This window comes from Excalfactoria chinensis, chromosome 4 (genome assembly GCF_039878825.1).
Source record: "Excalfactoria chinensis isolate bCotChi1 chromosome 4, bCotChi1.hap2, whole genome shotgun sequence".
Lineage (NCBI taxonomy): Eukaryota > Metazoa > Chordata > Aves > Galliformes > Phasianidae > Excalfactoria > Excalfactoria chinensis.
In genome coordinates, this window is record NC_092828.1 from 13,932,097 (window position 1) to 13,951,109 (window position 19,013).

The 19,013-nt window shown below is 37.6% G+C and overlaps 1 protein-coding gene across 4 annotated transcripts; it reads left to right on the forward strand.

The window, feature by feature from the left end:
* Positions 1-1,102: 1,102 nt before the first annotated feature.
* BST1 (bone marrow stromal cell antigen 1) lies at positions 1,103-18,406 on the forward strand. 4 transcript variants are annotated; one of them, XM_072335376.1, is made up of 10 exons: positions 1,108-1,143; positions 1,369-1,504; positions 5,113-5,242; positions 6,448-6,583; positions 6,988-7,070; positions 7,639-7,715; positions 9,194-9,286; positions 11,203-11,289; positions 11,789-11,848; positions 15,395-18,406. In XM_072335376.1, the coding sequence occupies exons 2-10, from the start codon at positions 1,383-1,385 to the stop codon at positions 15,507-15,509; spliced, it is 903 nt and encodes a 300-aa protein (XP_072191477.1). In that variant the 5' UTR covers positions 1,108-1,143; positions 1,369-1,382; the 3' UTR covers positions 15,510-18,406. The 4 variants fall into 4 exon arrangements, with proteins under 4 accessions (XP_072191475.1, XP_072191477.1, XP_072191476.1 ...); XM_072335375.1 differs by having other exon boundaries at positions 1,109-1,203; XM_072335374.1 differs by having other exon boundaries at positions 1,103-1,504.
* Positions 18,407-19,013: the final 607 nt, after the last annotated feature.

Genomic DNA, 19,013 nt, shown 5'->3' on the forward strand with positions numbered 1-19,013 from the left:
AAATAGGAAGGAAAAGCCTTGAAGAAGTAAATGAAGCACATTATCTGCTGTGTCTCCACTATATTAAGCCCAATACTGCACATCTATGACTGGGTAAATATGGTTTTCCTAAAGAATTTGCTGCAGATAATAAGGCAACGTGTGGCCATGCTTACAGGAGAAATGCATCAGTAGCAATTTACTGGATGATGAGTAGGATTTTACCTTCAGCAAAACTTATTATGCAAGTACTGTTGTGTATATATGTTAGTATATTTATATAGTATAGTTATACAGCACATATATCTGGCATGATATCAATAAATACAGAAATAATAAAGATGTCTATATTCACTGAGCTGTGGAAACTGTGAAACAGAAACGCTGCATTCCTCAGAAATGTGGATGCATGCAAAAATTTCTCTGAAGCTGAAAAAAATGTATGAATTATTTTAAAGAGGGAAAAAAAAATCTTTACACTGAGTGCATTAATTTGTACCATTTGTCATTTGACTAACAGAGTTCGTGAGGAAAAAAGAATTTGGAGGCAAAATAAAAGCAAACAGAAGTTGAAGATATTTCTTCCATGCACAGAAGTGTTTTAAGCCTTTCTGGCTGTCATAATCCTGCCTGGTTTTGTTCACAGAGACGGCTTCAAATCACACATCATGACATCAGCATTTTAGTCAGTACCCAGTGGAGAGGCGGAAAAGGAACTGACTAATGATATCCATATGTGTGACACATGATCACACAAGAATTTGGATTATTATGAGATCAGCACCTATGTTTTTCAGTTTGTTCTTGACATGAATTTCAGCATTTATTTTTACCTAATCCATTAAAAGAATTGTAGCCCCTTCTTAAAACTAAATGAGACTGCTCTAAAATGTGCTGCTTGCAAACACTTGTGGAGTTCTGGGAATCTGTAGTATGGCAATTAAGCAAACCTAAGGCATTGTAAATACATTGTAAATGCTGAACAGTAGCTATGTTTAATACTAAACTATATTGTAGTTCTTCCCAGTTATCACCAGGTGGCAACATCAGAACCATAAAAGTCTCATTTTCCTGAAGTAGAGGACTTTCGGATAGAAGGAAGTGATGTGTCCCTTTGCAGTCATTTCAGGAAACAGTAAGATTACATTGTCCGGCAAGGTTCAGGTTTCCGTCCAACTTTGTCATTTGTGTACAGAGCTACAACTACTATTGAAGATATTAATTGTTAAGCTTTCTGGTTTCCCTTTAACTTGTATCATTTAATCTGGTTCTTTTTTTTTTCTTTTTTTTTCTTTTTTTTCTTTTCTTTTCTTTTTGTTTTTTTTCTTTTTGAGAACTTGGGTTGTAAAGAATTCATGATGAAGAGCCTTTTTTTGTCTTTCTTACTAGGCTCTATTCTGTTTATGAACAGCTTTTCAGAAGTGCAAGGAAGAAAATGGAAAGGTGAAGGTACAACACAAAACCTGGAAAGCATAACCATTGGAAGGTGTTATGACTATATTAGAGTTGTGAATCCTGCTGTTGGGTAAGTTATTGCATGTTTCTGGAATGGTGTTTATCTTCTGTACAAATTGGTCATTAATCAAAAGTCTGTTCTTTCACTCTTAGCCACAATGGTAGTCCTACTGAAACCAATTGTGTAGCTTTCTGGAAACAGAAATTGAACTTTGATGAATGTTGCAATAATACTAGTAGTGTAAATAAGGCAGTATTTTTAATGCTTCAACTTTTTTCCCCTAGTAAGGGTGTTCTGTAAAGAGAACACTGCACTGAACTTGTGGGGATGTTATTTCTAAAGCACCAAGTCTGTCGGTGCTCCTGGAAAGACCAGCATTACTCTGTGTGTATTGTAGGTCATGTCGAGTAAGAGGGTGAAGACCACACTTTACAGACATCCTGTGCTAGTGAAATAAACTGTTTAGCTCATCCAGGTGAAAAATCAAGTAGTAATCAACTGAGTGTAGTATTATTACCTGTGTGTTTTCATTGTCTGTCAGTTACACAAAATTGGAGGAAACATCCTTGCCTCAAATGACCACGTTTTCTTTCTTCTTTACATTGTTTTGGCTCTAGTGAAAAGGAAAAAGCTCTAAAGGACAGTCACTTTGAATTCAGTCCAAAATTGCTCCTGATAGTTTGAAGGTATTTTCGGAAGGAAGCGGTCTGGATTTCTGCAGTATCGAGTTGTGGTCTTGTATAGAATGTTGCGTAATAGTAGAAAACACCACTACCTTCCCCCAGCTTCACTTTTTCAGTTCCTGCTGCAAAACAGGAAGATTCAGGACTTGTCTTGAAAATGGATTTATGATATTTAAGAAAGACAAAACAACATTTTTCTTCTTAACGACTTTCTTAAGATATCAGAACCATTTGTTGTTGTTTTTAAGTTCCATAGGAAATAATACCTCAACCTAATGCAGGTAATAAGGTACTAAATTCTGTTAAAACAGCTCCAGCTTGGCAAATGTATAAACGCCTCACAGTGGATAGCATCAGTAAGCTTTAACTATATGTTCCTATGTACCTACAACATAAGATTAGCTACAAAATCATATGTCAACTGACATATATGAAGTCTTACAGCTATAGAGTTCCTGTGACAGTTAAGAAATGTCATTTCATTTCTTACAGAAGCAAGACTTCACTAATATATCAGAATACTCTAAAATGAACAACATAAAGGATGGTTACAGTGGAAATGTTTGCTTTATCATGTAATTACAGTAATATAGAAAGTAAAGTATTTATATATTACAGCTTTGTGACATTTTTGCAGTATAATTATAAAGTTGAGGAGTCTGAACACATCAAGTTATTCTCAATCTGAAGAGCATAAAGCAAGGTTGGATGTCAGCATTGCTTTCCTGAATTAAGGACCAAACTGGCAGTATAAAAAGAACAGCTGCACAATTAATTTCATATAATTTCATGATATATTTTTATTCTCTTTCCCTTAGGTCTATAGGAAAATACTATAACACAATCGAAATTGAAATTTCATACTGCACAGCTGCAAGCCAGATATTCTAATTATTTATAATCCTTTCTGTTCATTGTCTGCTTCTTAATTGCCCCCAGGCTGGCTCTTACAGAGGCATGGCCACCTGGATAGGTTTTGTTTCAGAATAATTTTCAAGAATACTTCACTAACAAAAAAGAATCTGCCAAAACACGTCTTTACGCTGCAAGACAATTAAAACATAAAAATGTTAATAGAAAGAAGAACAACCTTCCATTAAGAGAGAACATACAAAACTGCAAAAGAGGTATTTTACAAAATGCAGACGTGAGAAATTTGAATGAAAATCATATTGGAAGTTTTTTAATGGGAGTATGCTGTATTATACAAACACAACTGTTATATTAACTGCTATATTTTTATATAGATAGCATATAATGAAAGCTTTTGGGAAAAAAATATTATGAATTAAATGTAATACAGCTTATTTTTGTCTATTAAGATTGAGAAGAACAGTTCTGAAGCACAGTCCTTCCCCACTCTGTAGTTTATGAAGTATTTTTGCCAACTAAGAAATTTTGAGTTAACAGAGAAGAATAATCCTTTTGATTTACAAGCTGTTCAAACCTGAGATGAGAAGACATGAAGCGAAAAATGAAAGTGAATTAACCAGAAAATTACTGCTAGTTTCAACTGTCAAGAAAGATGTTAAGAGTTCAGCTGCTGATAATTTACAAGCACTGACATGAAGACGTGAGGGCTGACAGCACAGAGCTGTTCTGCAGAACAAAGCATAAATATATACAGTTGTCAGGAGCTGAAGTTCAACAGCTTGAAGTTAGAAATAGGGTGCAAATCCTTTTATCAAATAAGCTGTTTAATCATTGGAACCACTGACCAAGGGTCATATTGCATTACTGAAGATTTTCAGGTCAAGGTCTCATATTTGCTTAAGGTATGTTAGTTTTTAAATAAAATTTGCATGGGACCAAAGTTCTTTTTCCTGCATGGAAGCCTAAGCATGGAAGCTTATCACTGAAGGTCCTCTAACTTTAAATAATCTGGGATCTCTGCATCTCAAAGCAGCTGCTTGAAGAATCTCATGAGGAGAAGCACCAGCAGACACCCCACTGTATATGGATAACAGTAAATGAACTAAACACTCTAATGGCTAGGTTTAGTTTGTTCTTAGAGACTACTGTTGTTCAAGCTTCGTAATTACAGCCACTCACATTAGGAATGCTTGATGCATGTAAAATAGGTTATTCTGTTGAGCAGAGTGTTCCCAGCATAGACATTGTCACAGTGTAAGTGGGGAAGGTACCACAGGAAAGCGATGAAAGCAGCAATTCACTTTTTAATTACTTCAGGCAGGTTCAGAGCTTTCACAGATGAGCTTGTGCAAATCCAGAGATTTAGGATGCTCCCATCACTGAATACCTGGCCCTGTCCTTTTGCAAGAGCTTATTGTCTGCAGAGCAGAACAGGCAGAAGGGAACTAAGTGCACAGCCTCGCGTCTTTTTTCAGACCAGCTCTTCATGTGCAGTTTAAATGCTGAATCCTACAGTATTCTTGCAGCTGCTGCACAGTGACGGCACATGCCCCACACAGTCACTGTGCTCATTCCAGAAGTTAAAGCTGCATCACCCTAGAGTCTGCTTACACTGAAGGCGTTCTTTGTCGAAACTATTTTTCTGTCATTGAAACTGTTAGTAACTCCTCCTGCACTTGAATCTGACATTGTAAATTTTACATTCAGTAGCTTTGCATATTTAGCTGTGCTTTAAGAGAAATGGCTTTTTGAATCCCTAAGATTTCAAAGAAAGCTGTTTGGTTCTTTTAGCATTTCTACCGAGCTGGATAGCAGAGTTCATTGTGAATACTTTATAAGATTTTTTATGAAATGCATGTATGTCTAATTCCACTCTGTAAATCCAACTATTTATATTGCATTTCACTTCTTCCTAATTTCTTTGGAGAGGTGCTGCTGTAAGGAGGAGGAAGATGAATTACATGCTCTTCCTTGGTTGCAAATTTTCTGTCTTCATCTTGTGAGGGATTTACTTTGTGGATTGAAAGAGATGGGGAACAAATCACTTTCTTGTTCTGCTTTGAAAAAAAAAAAGCAAAAAAAAAAACCAACCAGTTCTGCTGTTTGTTTTGACAACTGCAGTGAGAAGAACTGTTCGGAGTTATGGGAAGCCTTTAGAAATGCTTTTGTTAACAAGGATCCTTGCAACATTCTGCCTCAAGACTTTGAATTATTTTTCAAACTGTCGTTGCACGCAATTCCCGCTGGCAAGGTAATGATTATTAATGTTATGGTAAATGTCCAGTGACATCTAGCAGATTTCCTATCACAGTCATTCAGAACAGACTAAAAGTCATTCTGTGGCTGATGATTCATTGTTTTGGCCCATCTGCAGTTTATAAACTAAAGCTGAAGCTGGGTAGCATTTTGCAGTATATTTATCTGAATTTCTTTTAAGCAGTAACTTAGGCAGCAATCTTCATAATCCTCTGTACTATCTTACGACTCCCTACTCCTGTGCAGGAGACCTTGGTCCCCCTATCAGTCCTGTCCCCAGGGGTTCTGGGTGTCCTTTGTCTCTTCCTTCTCCTGTAGGAGCCTCTCCCTGTGTCCACAGTGGTTGATTGTGTTAACGTTTCCTCTTCCTCACTGTTTCTGCAGTGAAAGCCTGGGATTTGCATGTCTTCCTTATCTGTGTTACTCCCTTTCCATGCTACAAAGATCTCCTGTTTTTCCTGTTGTGCCAGTAGTTCTGTTGCAGTCTCTGACCTTGCACAGCTACTTTTCCTCAGGCTAGATGCTCTGCCTGCAATGGCTGTCTCTGTTCCTTCTCCTTGAACACCAAATCCCAGGGCACTGAATGTTCAACTCCAACATGTTAAAAATGTTAAACTCACATAAACAGAAATGAGTATCCCACCAAAATGTGTGCTGTTGCCTTTTCTAACAGGCTGTAGTACAAAGCAGTTTTTCTGCTGACATAATTATTCCTTATCTCTAGTTGATACAAGCTAAACCTACAAATGCTACTGACTATGTAGATTCATTAATGAGAGCATTTTGCAAACATGAGAGTAACAGTGTAACACACAATTTTATTTCACACCATAAGCCAGTGCAGTAAAGGAAGAGAATTCTCTGAGCTGTATCTGGATTATGAATGCCTTCTTTTTTTCTTTCTTTCCCTAAACATCTGATGAAGAAAGCAAAGCTAGGCCTCATTATATTTAATATAGATGTGTTTCCAGTCTCAGCACGGTAGAAACACCCCTTAAGCCTCTAGTGACCAGAATTAACACTACTCTAAGAATTAAGTCTGTTCCTATAAATAGGTAGTTAACATTTCTGATTCTTAGCTCGATTTTGAGACAAATACCAAATATATTTTAAAATGTTTTCAGCACCACATAAACTCATGGTGTCTGCACCCAAGTGATGCTTCATTTCTTCTGTATTTTGTTTTCCTGTTTAATTTAGTCTCTCTTCTGGGAAAATAACCAGCTGCTAGTCAACAGCTTTTCTAGCAGAAATCGTCGCTACATGACTCTTGGTGATACTCTGTTTGGCTTCTTTGGAGATTTTCTAAACTGGTGTGGGCAGGAGAACAGCACTGGTAAGACAATGAGTGCTATATTATATGCTTGCCTCTGAAACTATAATGGAGACAGACTGCTGTGTTTTGGAGGATTTAATTTTGCTCTTACCTCATAAAAAGTTGGGTAGCTCCACTGTCTCCTCTCCTGTTTTGTGTGAATACTTTAGGGAAGCACACAGTGAAACAATGCTGCATGGGAGATAAACCATGGAATGTAGAGCTGTCTGCAGCCAAATTATCGAGTCCACAGCATGTCACTGATAACGTTAACTGCAGACAATGGAAAATGCTAAGAAAAAAATAAAAACAGATAACAGTTTCCTGTGTTATGTCAGGCTATCTTGTATGTAATTGCTTTCTGAGGTCACTTTTTGTAGTCATGATCATCTCTTTGACAGTACATATCACGTGCTTCCCAACAGGACTGGACTATGAATCCTGCCCTACTGCAGCAGAATGTGAAAACAATGCAGTGGATGCTTTCTGGAGGATGGCTTCGATGACTGTAAATAATGCATTAACACTCACTTTGTACATTTGTGAACATGTCCCTGGTGGTTTGGGAAAGCATTGCTGGGTCAAAGCAGATCTAAGGCTCGTGCTGTGCTAAATTATTTCCTCAGGTACAAATAGGCTTTTCTAGGCTGGGAATGGTGTTTAGCAGGGGGAGTCTGACTTTCATCCCATCTAGTTAACACGGTCACGTTCTGTGTTAGCTGTGTTAATACATATTAAGCATATACTAAGCACAGCAAGCACACTAGGGACCTTAGGACCAGCATAGATCAAGCCCAAGGAGTGCCAAAATGCTTTGTTCCTGACCTGAAGAAGTTGTTAGTAGGTTTGAGAAAATAATTTGAGAAGGTAGATTGAATTCATGCATTGGCTGTATGATTCTTGTCCTCTTTACTGGAATGAGCTGGCTGGGGTGCTAGTTTGACATTACTTTCATGATTCTGATACTGCCCTGATAAAACTGTCTCCTTAGTCATCATTGCTTGCAAGACAATAACAAGTCATATAACAAATCTGTAAGATGAATTCTGAAAAAAAAAATCTGTTATGTATTGCAGTATGCACAACACAGTTCTGGGGTGGTACATGTCTTGTTGAATGGTTCTGCAGAAGGAGGAGCTTATCCAGTCAAAGGGTAAGAAAACAGTGTGTGAACACAAAATAATGTGTTGAAGGTCTGATGACTGCAAAGAAAAGGTAAAACAGTGGTTCAGGTCTTCTGCATGGTTAAATAACTGGCTTAACTGAAGTCTGTTGTACATTGTTCTTCCTGGGCCTCTGGCTTCTCTAGTTACAGATCCCATTATGTTTTGGAGGAGTATGCATTTTTACTGGTGAGTGTGAACAAGTTTGCATGAACAAGCAAAAGAGTTAAAAAATAACCAAAATCTTATTTTTTGGTTATACTTTTACTATTTTAGGGAGGCTTGAACACCTTGGACAAACAAATCTACTGTTCCTGCTACAGATCATAAAATCATAAAATCATAGAATTACCCAAGTTGGAAAAGACCTTGAAGATCATCAAGTCCAACCACAGCCTAACCATAGTACCCTCTCTGGTTAGTTGCAGCCGTATCATACTTGACTGGAGATGGTAACTGTTAGTAATAGCCTTCCACTTCTCCAGAAGTATAAATTAACATATAATGAATGGGTCTCAGCTGGGTACCAGCACATGCCAATAACCATCCCAAGCCTTGTGATTCCTTTCCAAGCAGCTGCTTGCTCAGATGCAGAAATTTAGAAGACTCACGATAGGAAAATGAGTTCACACACATACATAGGCTGGGGCTTGGATCAGCCAAGATACAGCCCTTACAAGCTTTGTGACAGGGGGTGGGAGGGAGAAGTGCAAAGATAAGGTCCGAAAACATTATGTCTTTGCTGGAGTGTTAGAAATCTGTGGCTTTCAAATACCTATACACACACATACACACAAATAAAATAAAAAAGTTTCTTACATTAAAACAGTCTGTTGGACTTGGCATTTTCTATTTGATGTCAGAGGATTTAGTCTCCATATCATTATCCTGTTTTAACCAATATTTAATTACCTCACAAAGTAAAATTACACAAGGCAATAAAGTAGAAAATTCATCCTGGGCCAGGGATAAACACAGCTAGAAGTTTTTCCTTTATGGTCTTATGTATTCTTAGGCCAAATCTTTCATCACTATTGCTATGATTTCATATCTAAAAATATACATGTCTTGTGGCTGTTGTTAAATTTTGATTAAAACAAAATTGTATTCAGTCTGCAAGTGGTAACTACAAGAACAATCCTTTTTTGGCTGAATAACAAACACGCTTCATTTTGTGTTTGCATTTTAAAGTTCATTTCACTCCAATTCACCTCTAAGTCATAATTTTCTTTAGCCGAGCCCTTCAAAGATGAAGTATATAAAAACAAAACTTCAGATTAAACGTGTTTCACTTTGTGCATGTTTAGAGCATGAATTGGATTCTTTCAACTCTGTGTTGAGTCTGATTGTAATCACAAGATACAAACCTAAAATCAAGCAAGCCCATATCCCACAGCAGGATCAGAGGTTTGATTATTGCAGAGGGATTTTTTTCCACACAGTCCTAAAGAAGTGTTTCTTGAATCAGATTTTTTGCAGATTATGAAATACCTTATCTCCAGAGAGACAGGATCTCACAAATAGTCATCTGGGTTGTGGATGATATTGAAGGACCAAATATGTAAGTAGTATCTTCCTGCAAAAATCATTCTTTCTTTTTAAGCCTGTCTTTAAATTTTAACCTTAGTCTTCACTTTTACTACGGTTGCTCAGCAATTAAACTAAAAATATTTTAGATGCTTTTGCTATGACAGGAGGCACAAGCTGGCATTCCCAAAGAGTATATAAACACTGCAAGCAGACAAAATAATAATAAATTCTAATGTTAGTTCTGATGTCCACTTAGTTTGAGATATGTTTATGTGTATCTCAAACCTTAAGCGATGATTTAGCATGTGCTGTTTTACTAGGAAAATTTCAGATTAAATGCTGATGTGAAGTATTTATTTTGCCTTTCCAAATACATTATTTTCATTTTCACTGATCTTAACTGTTCTGGAAATCAGCAGAAGCATGGAAATACCACAGTCCAGGTCATCTTCTCTCAGAACGTAGAATCAATCCAAGAGTAAAAAAGTAAGCTTTAACAAGTCTCCTGCTGCTGTTAATTTCATTTAAAAACAAACAAACAAACAAACAAGTCTAAAAAGAATAGCCAAAGACCAAGTAAAGATTTGCAATAGAAATATGGTAAAAAATGGACTCTGTAGGTAACAAAATTGTTATGCAAGGTGATAGGCCTCAGTAAAGGAAAAAATAAGTGGTCTATTCTTTATTACTTCTGTGGAGAAAAGTTGTCTCTCCATGAGGGAGAGTAGTGGTTATCATGCATAGATGGTAGAGGAGTAGAGGAAGTAAGCTTTACTCCAACCATTTCCACAGTCCCTGCAATTTAGTATATCATCCTATGGAGATGTTAAAGACCCGTCTGGATGCCTACCTGTGTGACCTATTGTAGGCTGCCTGCCTTAGTAGGGAGGTTAGATTCAATGACCTCTTGAAGTCCCTTTCAACCCTTGTGACTCTGTGGGAGCTCTCAATTGGTCTTAAAAGTGCCCTGGTTGAAAGGGGCAAGGAAAACAGACTCAGAAGTCACCATATCCACCATGAGCAGCTAAATGTCACATGGATACTTTGGAGTGCGAGGGTGCTCTTCGTGAAACCATTCGTTTTTATCATTCTCTTTCGCATCTCATCTCTTTTCTTTTGCTTCTCTTTCATTGCCAATCTAGAGCACATATTTTACTGTAGTTCTATGGAATCTATCACAAGAGAAGCAAGTATAAGCAATTAGAACAAGCACTGAATTTGTACTGAGTTCACATTTCAGTTTGTGTTCAGCTGGATGCACGGGAATATTTGCATACTTTACTAAGAGTGATTTCTTTAGAGTCATGAGTACTGACTAATGGGTAAGTAGCAGTGGCCTTACTACTTGACATTGGTGCAAGTTTTAGAGATCGCAGTAGGTTCATTGCTATGCCAAGCCTTCTTTGTTGATTGGGCCAAATTAAAAAAAATCAATGCTAGGCACAAGAACTGCCTGTTTTCTTGTGTTTTAGCATTGTTCTGTATTCAAGAAGGGAGGCAAACTTTTAACTACAAGAATAATTTGAATTTATTTATATCCAACTTATTCTGTAAAGACACCATCAACTTTATCACTGACTAAATACCTGCCAAAGAACATTGAAAATGAGAGCCTTATTTAGTATTTTACAGAATTGTCTCTTTTCCTTTTTCTATAGCAAAACCTGAAAGATTTCTGGTTAATAGCATCTGCAAATGCTACACAGGCTGAAGCCAATCTTCAGTCTCTGCAAACTGAGTGTGCAAAATCCTAAACAGCTGTAAGCAAATGAAGGATTATAGATAGCAACATACATCTGTTTTCTATGTGTTTTAAGGAATATAGAAGAGACAAGTAATGGAGACTTACTTTACTAATTCCATCAAATTCAATGGGAACTAGGTAATATTTCAAAGGGAAAACAGATAATAAAATAATTGCAATAATATTCAAATCTTTTCTCACAGAGATTCCTGTGGATACAATACTGTACAGATATTAGAAGGCAGGCTGAAATCCCTTGGTTACAATGTCACCTGCACTGACAATTACAAGTAAGTGAAAATCCTTTATAAATGCAGTGCATTTGCAGATCTGACTGATCTACTTTAAATTATCGCTTAGCTTCAAATATCTAAGTGCCTCTAATGTTGTGTCTTCATTAAGAAACTCGTATCTTAGAGAGCTCATGCCACATTTTTTTAGACTTGGCATTTTTGAGCAATGAATTAAGCAAAGGGCTACATCTTATAGATGTGGATTGTGTAATTAAGTGGAACATTGTACTTATCCAGGTTTAGACACAGAAGATGACCAAAGGTATTCCAGTTTGCTGTAAAATATTTATTTGGACTGAAGATCTAAGCAGTAGTTTAAAACTGTTGAATATCTGCATAATTACTATTTATTTACAATAATATTTACAGCTCCAGTTCAGAGTATTGTTGTAGGGAATCTTCAGACATGGTAATGCTGTTGAGTTTGTTTTGTTTCTTCGTTAGTTTTCCTTAGTTTTCAGTCTTAAAGATGCAAAATAAAACCATCTCTTCACAGGCCTGTAATGTTCTTACTCTGCTTGGATAATCCTGATCATTCCAAGTGTACCCTTTCATCGTAAGTAAAAGAAGTTCAGTCCATCCTCAGTGTCATTATAACCACGTGAAAAACGCAGAAGCCAACAATTAACATTCTGTCTCAATCATACATATGTAATCCATAAGCAATGTGCGTTATTCCTAAGTTTATTACTTACTGTATATTGAGTAAATGATTTGTGTCTACAAATTGTGCACAATTGTCAGCGAGTCCCTGCTATGGCAAATTAGGTGTAAATTAATTCTCTTTAATCACACAATCATTGTCTGATGCTATGAATGAAGTTTGTAAACATGAGCATTCTAATGCAAAATCTATTCCAAATCTTGAATTATTTTTGTTAATATCCATAAAGGATGAAATAATGGCAATAGAACTAGAGAACATTTCTCCAACTACTGGAACTTCCAGTTCCAAATTTTGAGGAAGATTTTTGATCTTCCATTTTACAAGCAAACTCAGTTTGTACATTTTAATGTATTTACTTTTGTCTAGTAGGTTATTTGCAGGGAATGCACATTACATCCAAAATATGTATTTTACTGGGTGAGCATCACTCCCATAACGTGTTTTAATTGTTTTCCTTCCTATCAGCATTTTTCTTTACTGCATAAAGAGGATTAAATTAATTTATATTTTATTTTGGTTAATTTTACTTGAAAGATGGCTGTTTTCAATTGTCTTTTAAGCTATATGTGGTTACATGTATAAAATATTTGAACATCTGAATATGAAAGCTACCTCACACTTTGGAAAGTTGCAGGTTACACAAATGTGAAGTTGTTCTCTAGTTTTATTATTTTTATTCACAATCCATACGTTTGTGCACATTCTATCTTCCACTGCCCTTCCTGCCCTAATTCAGACATCTGCAAACATTTTGTGTGTTAAAACCCACCCATTTAATGCTGCAATAACTTTCTGCTATCAACAGCCCAATTTGCTCCCCCTGGATATGGCAGCACACAAGTCCTGCATGCAGTTTTGGATGCATTCTGCCTGCCTCTGAACTGAGACTGTGTGGCAGTAATACCTCACCTAGTATAACAAAGGAGGTGTATGTTGCTACCCATAGCATATGTTCAATTTTTAATACACCTTTACATAAAAAATGAGTACTCTGTTTGTTCAGGTCACCCATCACATGGCAACATTTATTCTAACATCAAAATTATGCCCCAGCACTCACCTATAAATGTGCAATAAAAAGAGTGCCATTTTAAAAATGACTAATTGCTCTACAATCCTTTCAGTTAGGAGATATTAGAAACAAAGCGTTCCTGACTTCTTGAGGCATTTATTTATTATCAGATACCACTTGAAGAGTGCATTAAAATATGGTTTCCTTGTTCTGCCAGTGAACTATGAGGCTTTGCTCATATGTGTCAAAGGAAAATCCAGTTGTTCCATGTAAAATCACAGCTGTGAACACAGTGATGATATTTGCAAACTGGAGGAAAGTGCTTTACAGGACTTTATAAAATACAATATTGTAAACTCTTAACAGAAGACTATTCTCTCCACCCAGGTTTTAATCCATTTGTCTCAAGCTTTTGTCATTGAGTTGCATTCCTTAATTGAGGAAATCTGGATGCAGAGGCTTTTGGAAACCTTTTTGTCTTCTTCTTTTCAGTTAAGGGATGAAAGTACCAGTTCTGCAGTACCACACACTGTTTGCAGGGCAGCAGCCACCTCTTCCCATCCATCCTTATTGGTATTAAAATGAACATAATCACTAGCATATTCTAAGCACCAGTCTCATACTCTCTTGGAGTAATTACTAAACAACTCAGCCATTATCATCCTCAGGAAAAGTTTCCTTGCTTCTTTTCTTCCTGAGCTTTCTATTCCCTCTTATGTGCATGGCAATGCAAGAGGCTTAATGCACTTCAAATCTATGCTATCCCTGATCAAGACAGAGCTTCCCAAAGTAAAATGCATGCTAAATATTATTACCTATCCTGAAAATTTAAATAGCCAAAATACTTAACACAAATGAATACTTACACTCTTCCCAGAATCACTTCTCTGCAAAAATAACATCTCTATTAAAATTAGCCACCCTTTCAAAAAGCGCCTCTAAGCAGATGTTTTATAGATTATTTGATGTTTATCTTATAGATCTGTTTTCTCTGTAGATGGATTCTTCCTCTGTGATGGTCCACGAACTGGCATGGGAACAGTTTGGTCATTAGTGGTATCACTATTAACAGCATATATCCCAGCACAGGAAGTATATGGACCTGTTAGAGCAGGTCCAGAGGAGACCATGGAGATGATCAGATAGCTAGAGTACCTCTTCTATGAAGAGAGGCTGAGAGAATAGAGGTTGTTCAGCCTGGAGAGGAGAAGGCTCCAGGAAGACCTCATTGCGGCCTTCCAGTATTTAAAGGGCCCTTACAAGAAAGATGGAGACTTTTTTACAAGGACATGTAGTGATAGGACAAGATGTAGCAGTTTTAAACTAAAGGAGAAGAGATTTAGGTTCGATGTTAGAAAGAAATTCTTCACCATGAGTGGGGCTGAGGCACTGGCACAGTATCTGGAGAAGCTGTGAGTGCCCTATCCCTCCAGATGTTCAGGACCAGGTTGGATGGGGCTCTGGCCTGCTTAACCTAGTGAAATGCCCATGACGAAGGAGTTGGAAATGGATGATCTTTAGTGTCCTTTCCAACCCAAGCCATTCTATGATGGCCATTAAGAAGAGGCTTCCTTTGCATTTTGTGTACTTGGTGTACACACATGACATTTTCATACTTCAGTAATAAATACTGAGAGTAGGCATGCAGGCTCTGCTGCATCCCCTTCCAGTATGGCTGTTTGCTATTACATACTCATACCTTGTTTTCATCCTCTGGAGATTAATATTTCCATCCCAAAGACATCAGTTATGAAAGTGACTTTTTTGTGACCATAGTTCCTGTTACGTCAGCATTCGAAAGGAGAGAAGTGGGTCAGGATAGCAAAGGAATGTTTTAGAAAGCGCTGTTATCCACTTAGCACTTAAGTGTGAACTTAACACCTGCCTGAATTTGAACTGTTTCTCCTGAGCCAAAATTCAGGTTTTGAAGAAAACGTGTAATTAAAAAATTACCCACTAGGTGGCAGAGATGTATTACAAACATAAGCAGAAAGGTAGTGCCAGCAATTAGTGGTGATATCTATTACTTGCGTTTTTGCAATGTCAGTGAGTCTTGGAAATAGATCTGGATACTGTGCGAAGCCTCTAAAAATATAGACCTTCAGAACTCTACTGCTGTCTAGAAGAGTTCTATACTGCCTCAATTGTAAGCCAGAGATGGTATGTGGATACGGAGATAAAAGAAGGTGCAGGTAGTATGGACAAACAAGGTAGAAGGAAGTGTTCCCAGGGCTCTGCACACAGATAAATCTGTTTATAAAATCATGACAGCTGAAGGGAACATGGTGACAAGCACTTACAAAGAATCTTCTGGGTTAGTACTTGGACTGCAAACTTCTCCCTTGACAACAAACCTCTGGTATTTAAAAGAATCCTAGCTCAGCCTTGTGCTGTGAACATCCTGTTTGTTTTCTTTTCTTTAGATCTGCACCAGCAGCACAAAGAGGACCTATATCTTCAGACAGAGGAGGCAGCTGGAACAAGCTCATGTTTGTTTCTTTTGTAGGCTTTTTGTTTAGATCTGCTCTAGTGTACTAAGTGAATAGACTGGATCCAAATCCTCTCTTGACTTGGCTGGCTTTAATTAATCTCTAACCACAATTCCACCCAAGTTCTGGGACTGGCAAACATGCATGTTAAAACTCTGCATACTTCTATCCAGATTTCAACTACTAATAGTACAAAAAAAATTCTATTGCTGCTAGAAAGCCTCAAGTGTATTTTCCTTTTCTTGTACAGAAGAACTCCCTTGCTATTCCCTGTTATCCAAAATCTCTAGAATGAAACTGAGAATAATGCTCTCTCTCTACTCATGTATTTCAGAAAGAAAAGCAAAACAATTCCCATGATACATCTCCCACACAACTAAAACAATCCTAGTATTTTGGCCTTGTAAACTAAGGGCTGGATGGTCATGGTTTGAGGAGAGAAAATGGAGGCAGGAAATAGGATTTCAAATGGGAGAACTCAAGATGACTTACCTAATAGAAAACTTAACAGGTGAAATAGTGGGAAAAATTAGACTCGTTTTCATTAATAGTATTTGAGCTGAACTTAATTGAAACTGTTAAATGGATGTAATAGTTACAGAACATGCAAGGCACACATTCTTACATGCAGTATTTTACTCTCAAATGCTTTGTCATTCAACAGCGGTTCCTCAGCTGGCTATTTCCTGGCCACAGCATAACCAGCAATATTGTCATCATAACCAGGTCTAGAAGGCTCCTCAGGTCATCTGCCACGATGTGAGGGAGTAGATTGATGGCATTTCAGATTCAGACAGGGATCTACCTGTCTGTGTTCAGTGGACTCACTTAGCGTGTATCAGAACATACTGAGAAGAAAGTAGCTGCCATCTTGAAGTACTCTTGAGTTGTCTTGAGTTATCTAAGTGTTCCAGATGGATCTTCATCTGAGCATCCAAGCCAATATAAGATGACACATACATCTTCATGGGGAGAAGTATATATATATATATATATATATATATATATATATTCTAGAAAATAATTCAAATTTTGTTGTACATTTTCTGTTTCTATCTTTGTCATTTGTGTCTGTATTAGTTGATTGCCAGGAAACTGGGAAAGAACGTTCCTGTTATCTCAGTGCTTGTGATTTAGGACTTCCATGGTAGCTTGCATCCTTTCAGTCTCCAGTACAATTGTGTCAGCTTGTATGTTTGAAAATTAAAATATCTGAAATACATCACTGCAGCTTATTTGTCTGGTTTCCATTCCCAAAATAATCTTTAAATTGATTCTACTGTGAATCCTTTTATATATAACTCCATACGGAGTTGCATTTGCCTGTGACAGGGTTGGATTAGGGCTCAGGCTCCAAGGATTTATGTGTATTTCAGATGCTTGAAAGAACACTGACATCAGGCTATGAAGTGTGTGAGAGACCCGTGGAAACTTACCCAAGACCTTCTGGTCTCGTATTTTCCTAACCAATGGCACAAATACTATAGTGATTCCAAGAGTAGTTAAATACCTTTAACAAGGCATATGCCTTACAGGCAACTGCCATCCACAAGCTGACCATCCCAGCTGGCCAACTTTTACTCCCAGCCATTGGAAGCCTTTCAGCCTCTGGATGCTTCCTATTTAAGCGCTGCAGTCAAGACTGGCAGTTATGAATGATACCAAACACACCGTAGGAAGTGATAAGTGATTCTGTTTTGAGAAACCCACAAAATATGTGTCAGGATAGATATGATTCCATTAACTTGAGGTTATTTACTGAATAACTTTATGTCAAGACCAACATACTCAGAAACCCCTTGTGCTGTTTTCTCATTTCTAATATTCTTGCACTCTTTCCCATTACATCAGCTCAGAAGCAAAGACAGCAGTTTTTTTTCCAGTATCTTTTGAATGAAGTGCCTCAAAGTTGCTGGAAAAGCTTGGGAATTTCTGTAGAGCACATACAGCTGGGAAAAGAAGACCAAGTTTTAGATGGGCCTCCTCTGATCTTAAACACAGCAAATTTCAAGCTGAGTAGGATCTCTTCTTCTGAGTTAAATGTAATTGTTTTAATTAACGTGAAAGAACAGTGTAGCCAGCATCTCTGAAGCAGCGGGGCAGAAGTGTTAGCAAATCTAGAAACAATGAGGTCATTTGTTACTCCCTGGGGGAGGGAGAGATGTTAGCAAAAAGTTGCAGGCAAGAAAATCCTCTTACCTCTCTTCTATTTCTGCAGCTACACAGAAGGTGCATAATGCTTAACACTTGGTAAATGCTTTGACTAATGACGCCTCATATAAAAGCTGTGGCACATTCTGAGAAATCATAATGTCTGTGTGCCTGCTGATGTTCAACAGGGTGGTTCAAATACAGATTCAAAATGTTCGGTCATCCATACTTTGCACTGGCAGTGCTGGAGATACAGCTGTTTGAAACTGCATTGCAAGGAGGAAAATGTTTTAAGGGGTCACTATTTCATATGAAGACATCATATCTATTGCTTCATTTTGAATCTAGTTTGATGCCACTATTTGGAACAGATCTGTTAATACTCAACTACTCACAGCCTATGACGGTATTGCATACCATGGCATCACAGGGTGCTTTGCATTTATGCAAGACAAACCTGTGGAAGCTACTGATTCTAATTCAGTATTTCCTATCATTGCCCATTTTTTGGACCACTTGAAGACTCAACTGTGTCGCATTCTTCATTACTGCAAGGAAATAAACATCCCTTCTGTTCACCTGTTTTGTTTATGCTGCGTGTCTTCCTGTTGTTGTATCTGACAAAAACAGAACTATAATTCAGAATAATTCATTTTATCAGCATGTTTATGCATGAACACAAATATATCTGCTCATGTCTGCTCTACCTGTTCTTAAATGCAAACTGTTGAGTGCTTTGGAGTGCGAATTAACACAAATAAATCAAGGACAACTTGTTTACCTCTCTGCCCTTTTAATACTGCTGGTGTTTATTTTTGTCATATTGGCATGGTGAGATATTCAGCTGACATGACCATGTTTCCAATCAGCCATCTCAAATGCAGTCAAACCTCCACTTCAGTCTCAGGAAGCTGCATAACACTTAGTTGTTCAAAGGAAGCTAACTTCTATGATAGTTTTCTTCATAATTTGCTAGAAATAATTCTGCCATATTCTGCTTCAACAACAGACAGTGTAAATTGGAAGAAGGCTTGGCTTAAAATAGCTCACTGTGGCGAGGCATGGCATCTTAGTTTAGACAAATGTTAGGGTGGCTCAAGCAGCTGACAAGGGTTGTTCTGATTTTCAGGTTTTTCCTAATTCCAGTTTCTGCCCAGTCTAAATTTACTTGCCATTTTACTTACAAGGTGAAGGTTATTATCTGCTGGTTCTTGCAGGTAGCCAAATTCCTGTACGTCTCCAGGAATTACAAAGGCAAGCTGTCTTTGAGACTCTGTCTCCCCTGCAGCAGAGCAGCTCAAGTGCAGGCTGGCAGCCAGAGGGGCCATGGAAACTAGAGCCTTAGTGCACAGCACATACCTGGCCCTCACACTGTGCCAGAGTATCCACCTCGTCTGGGCAG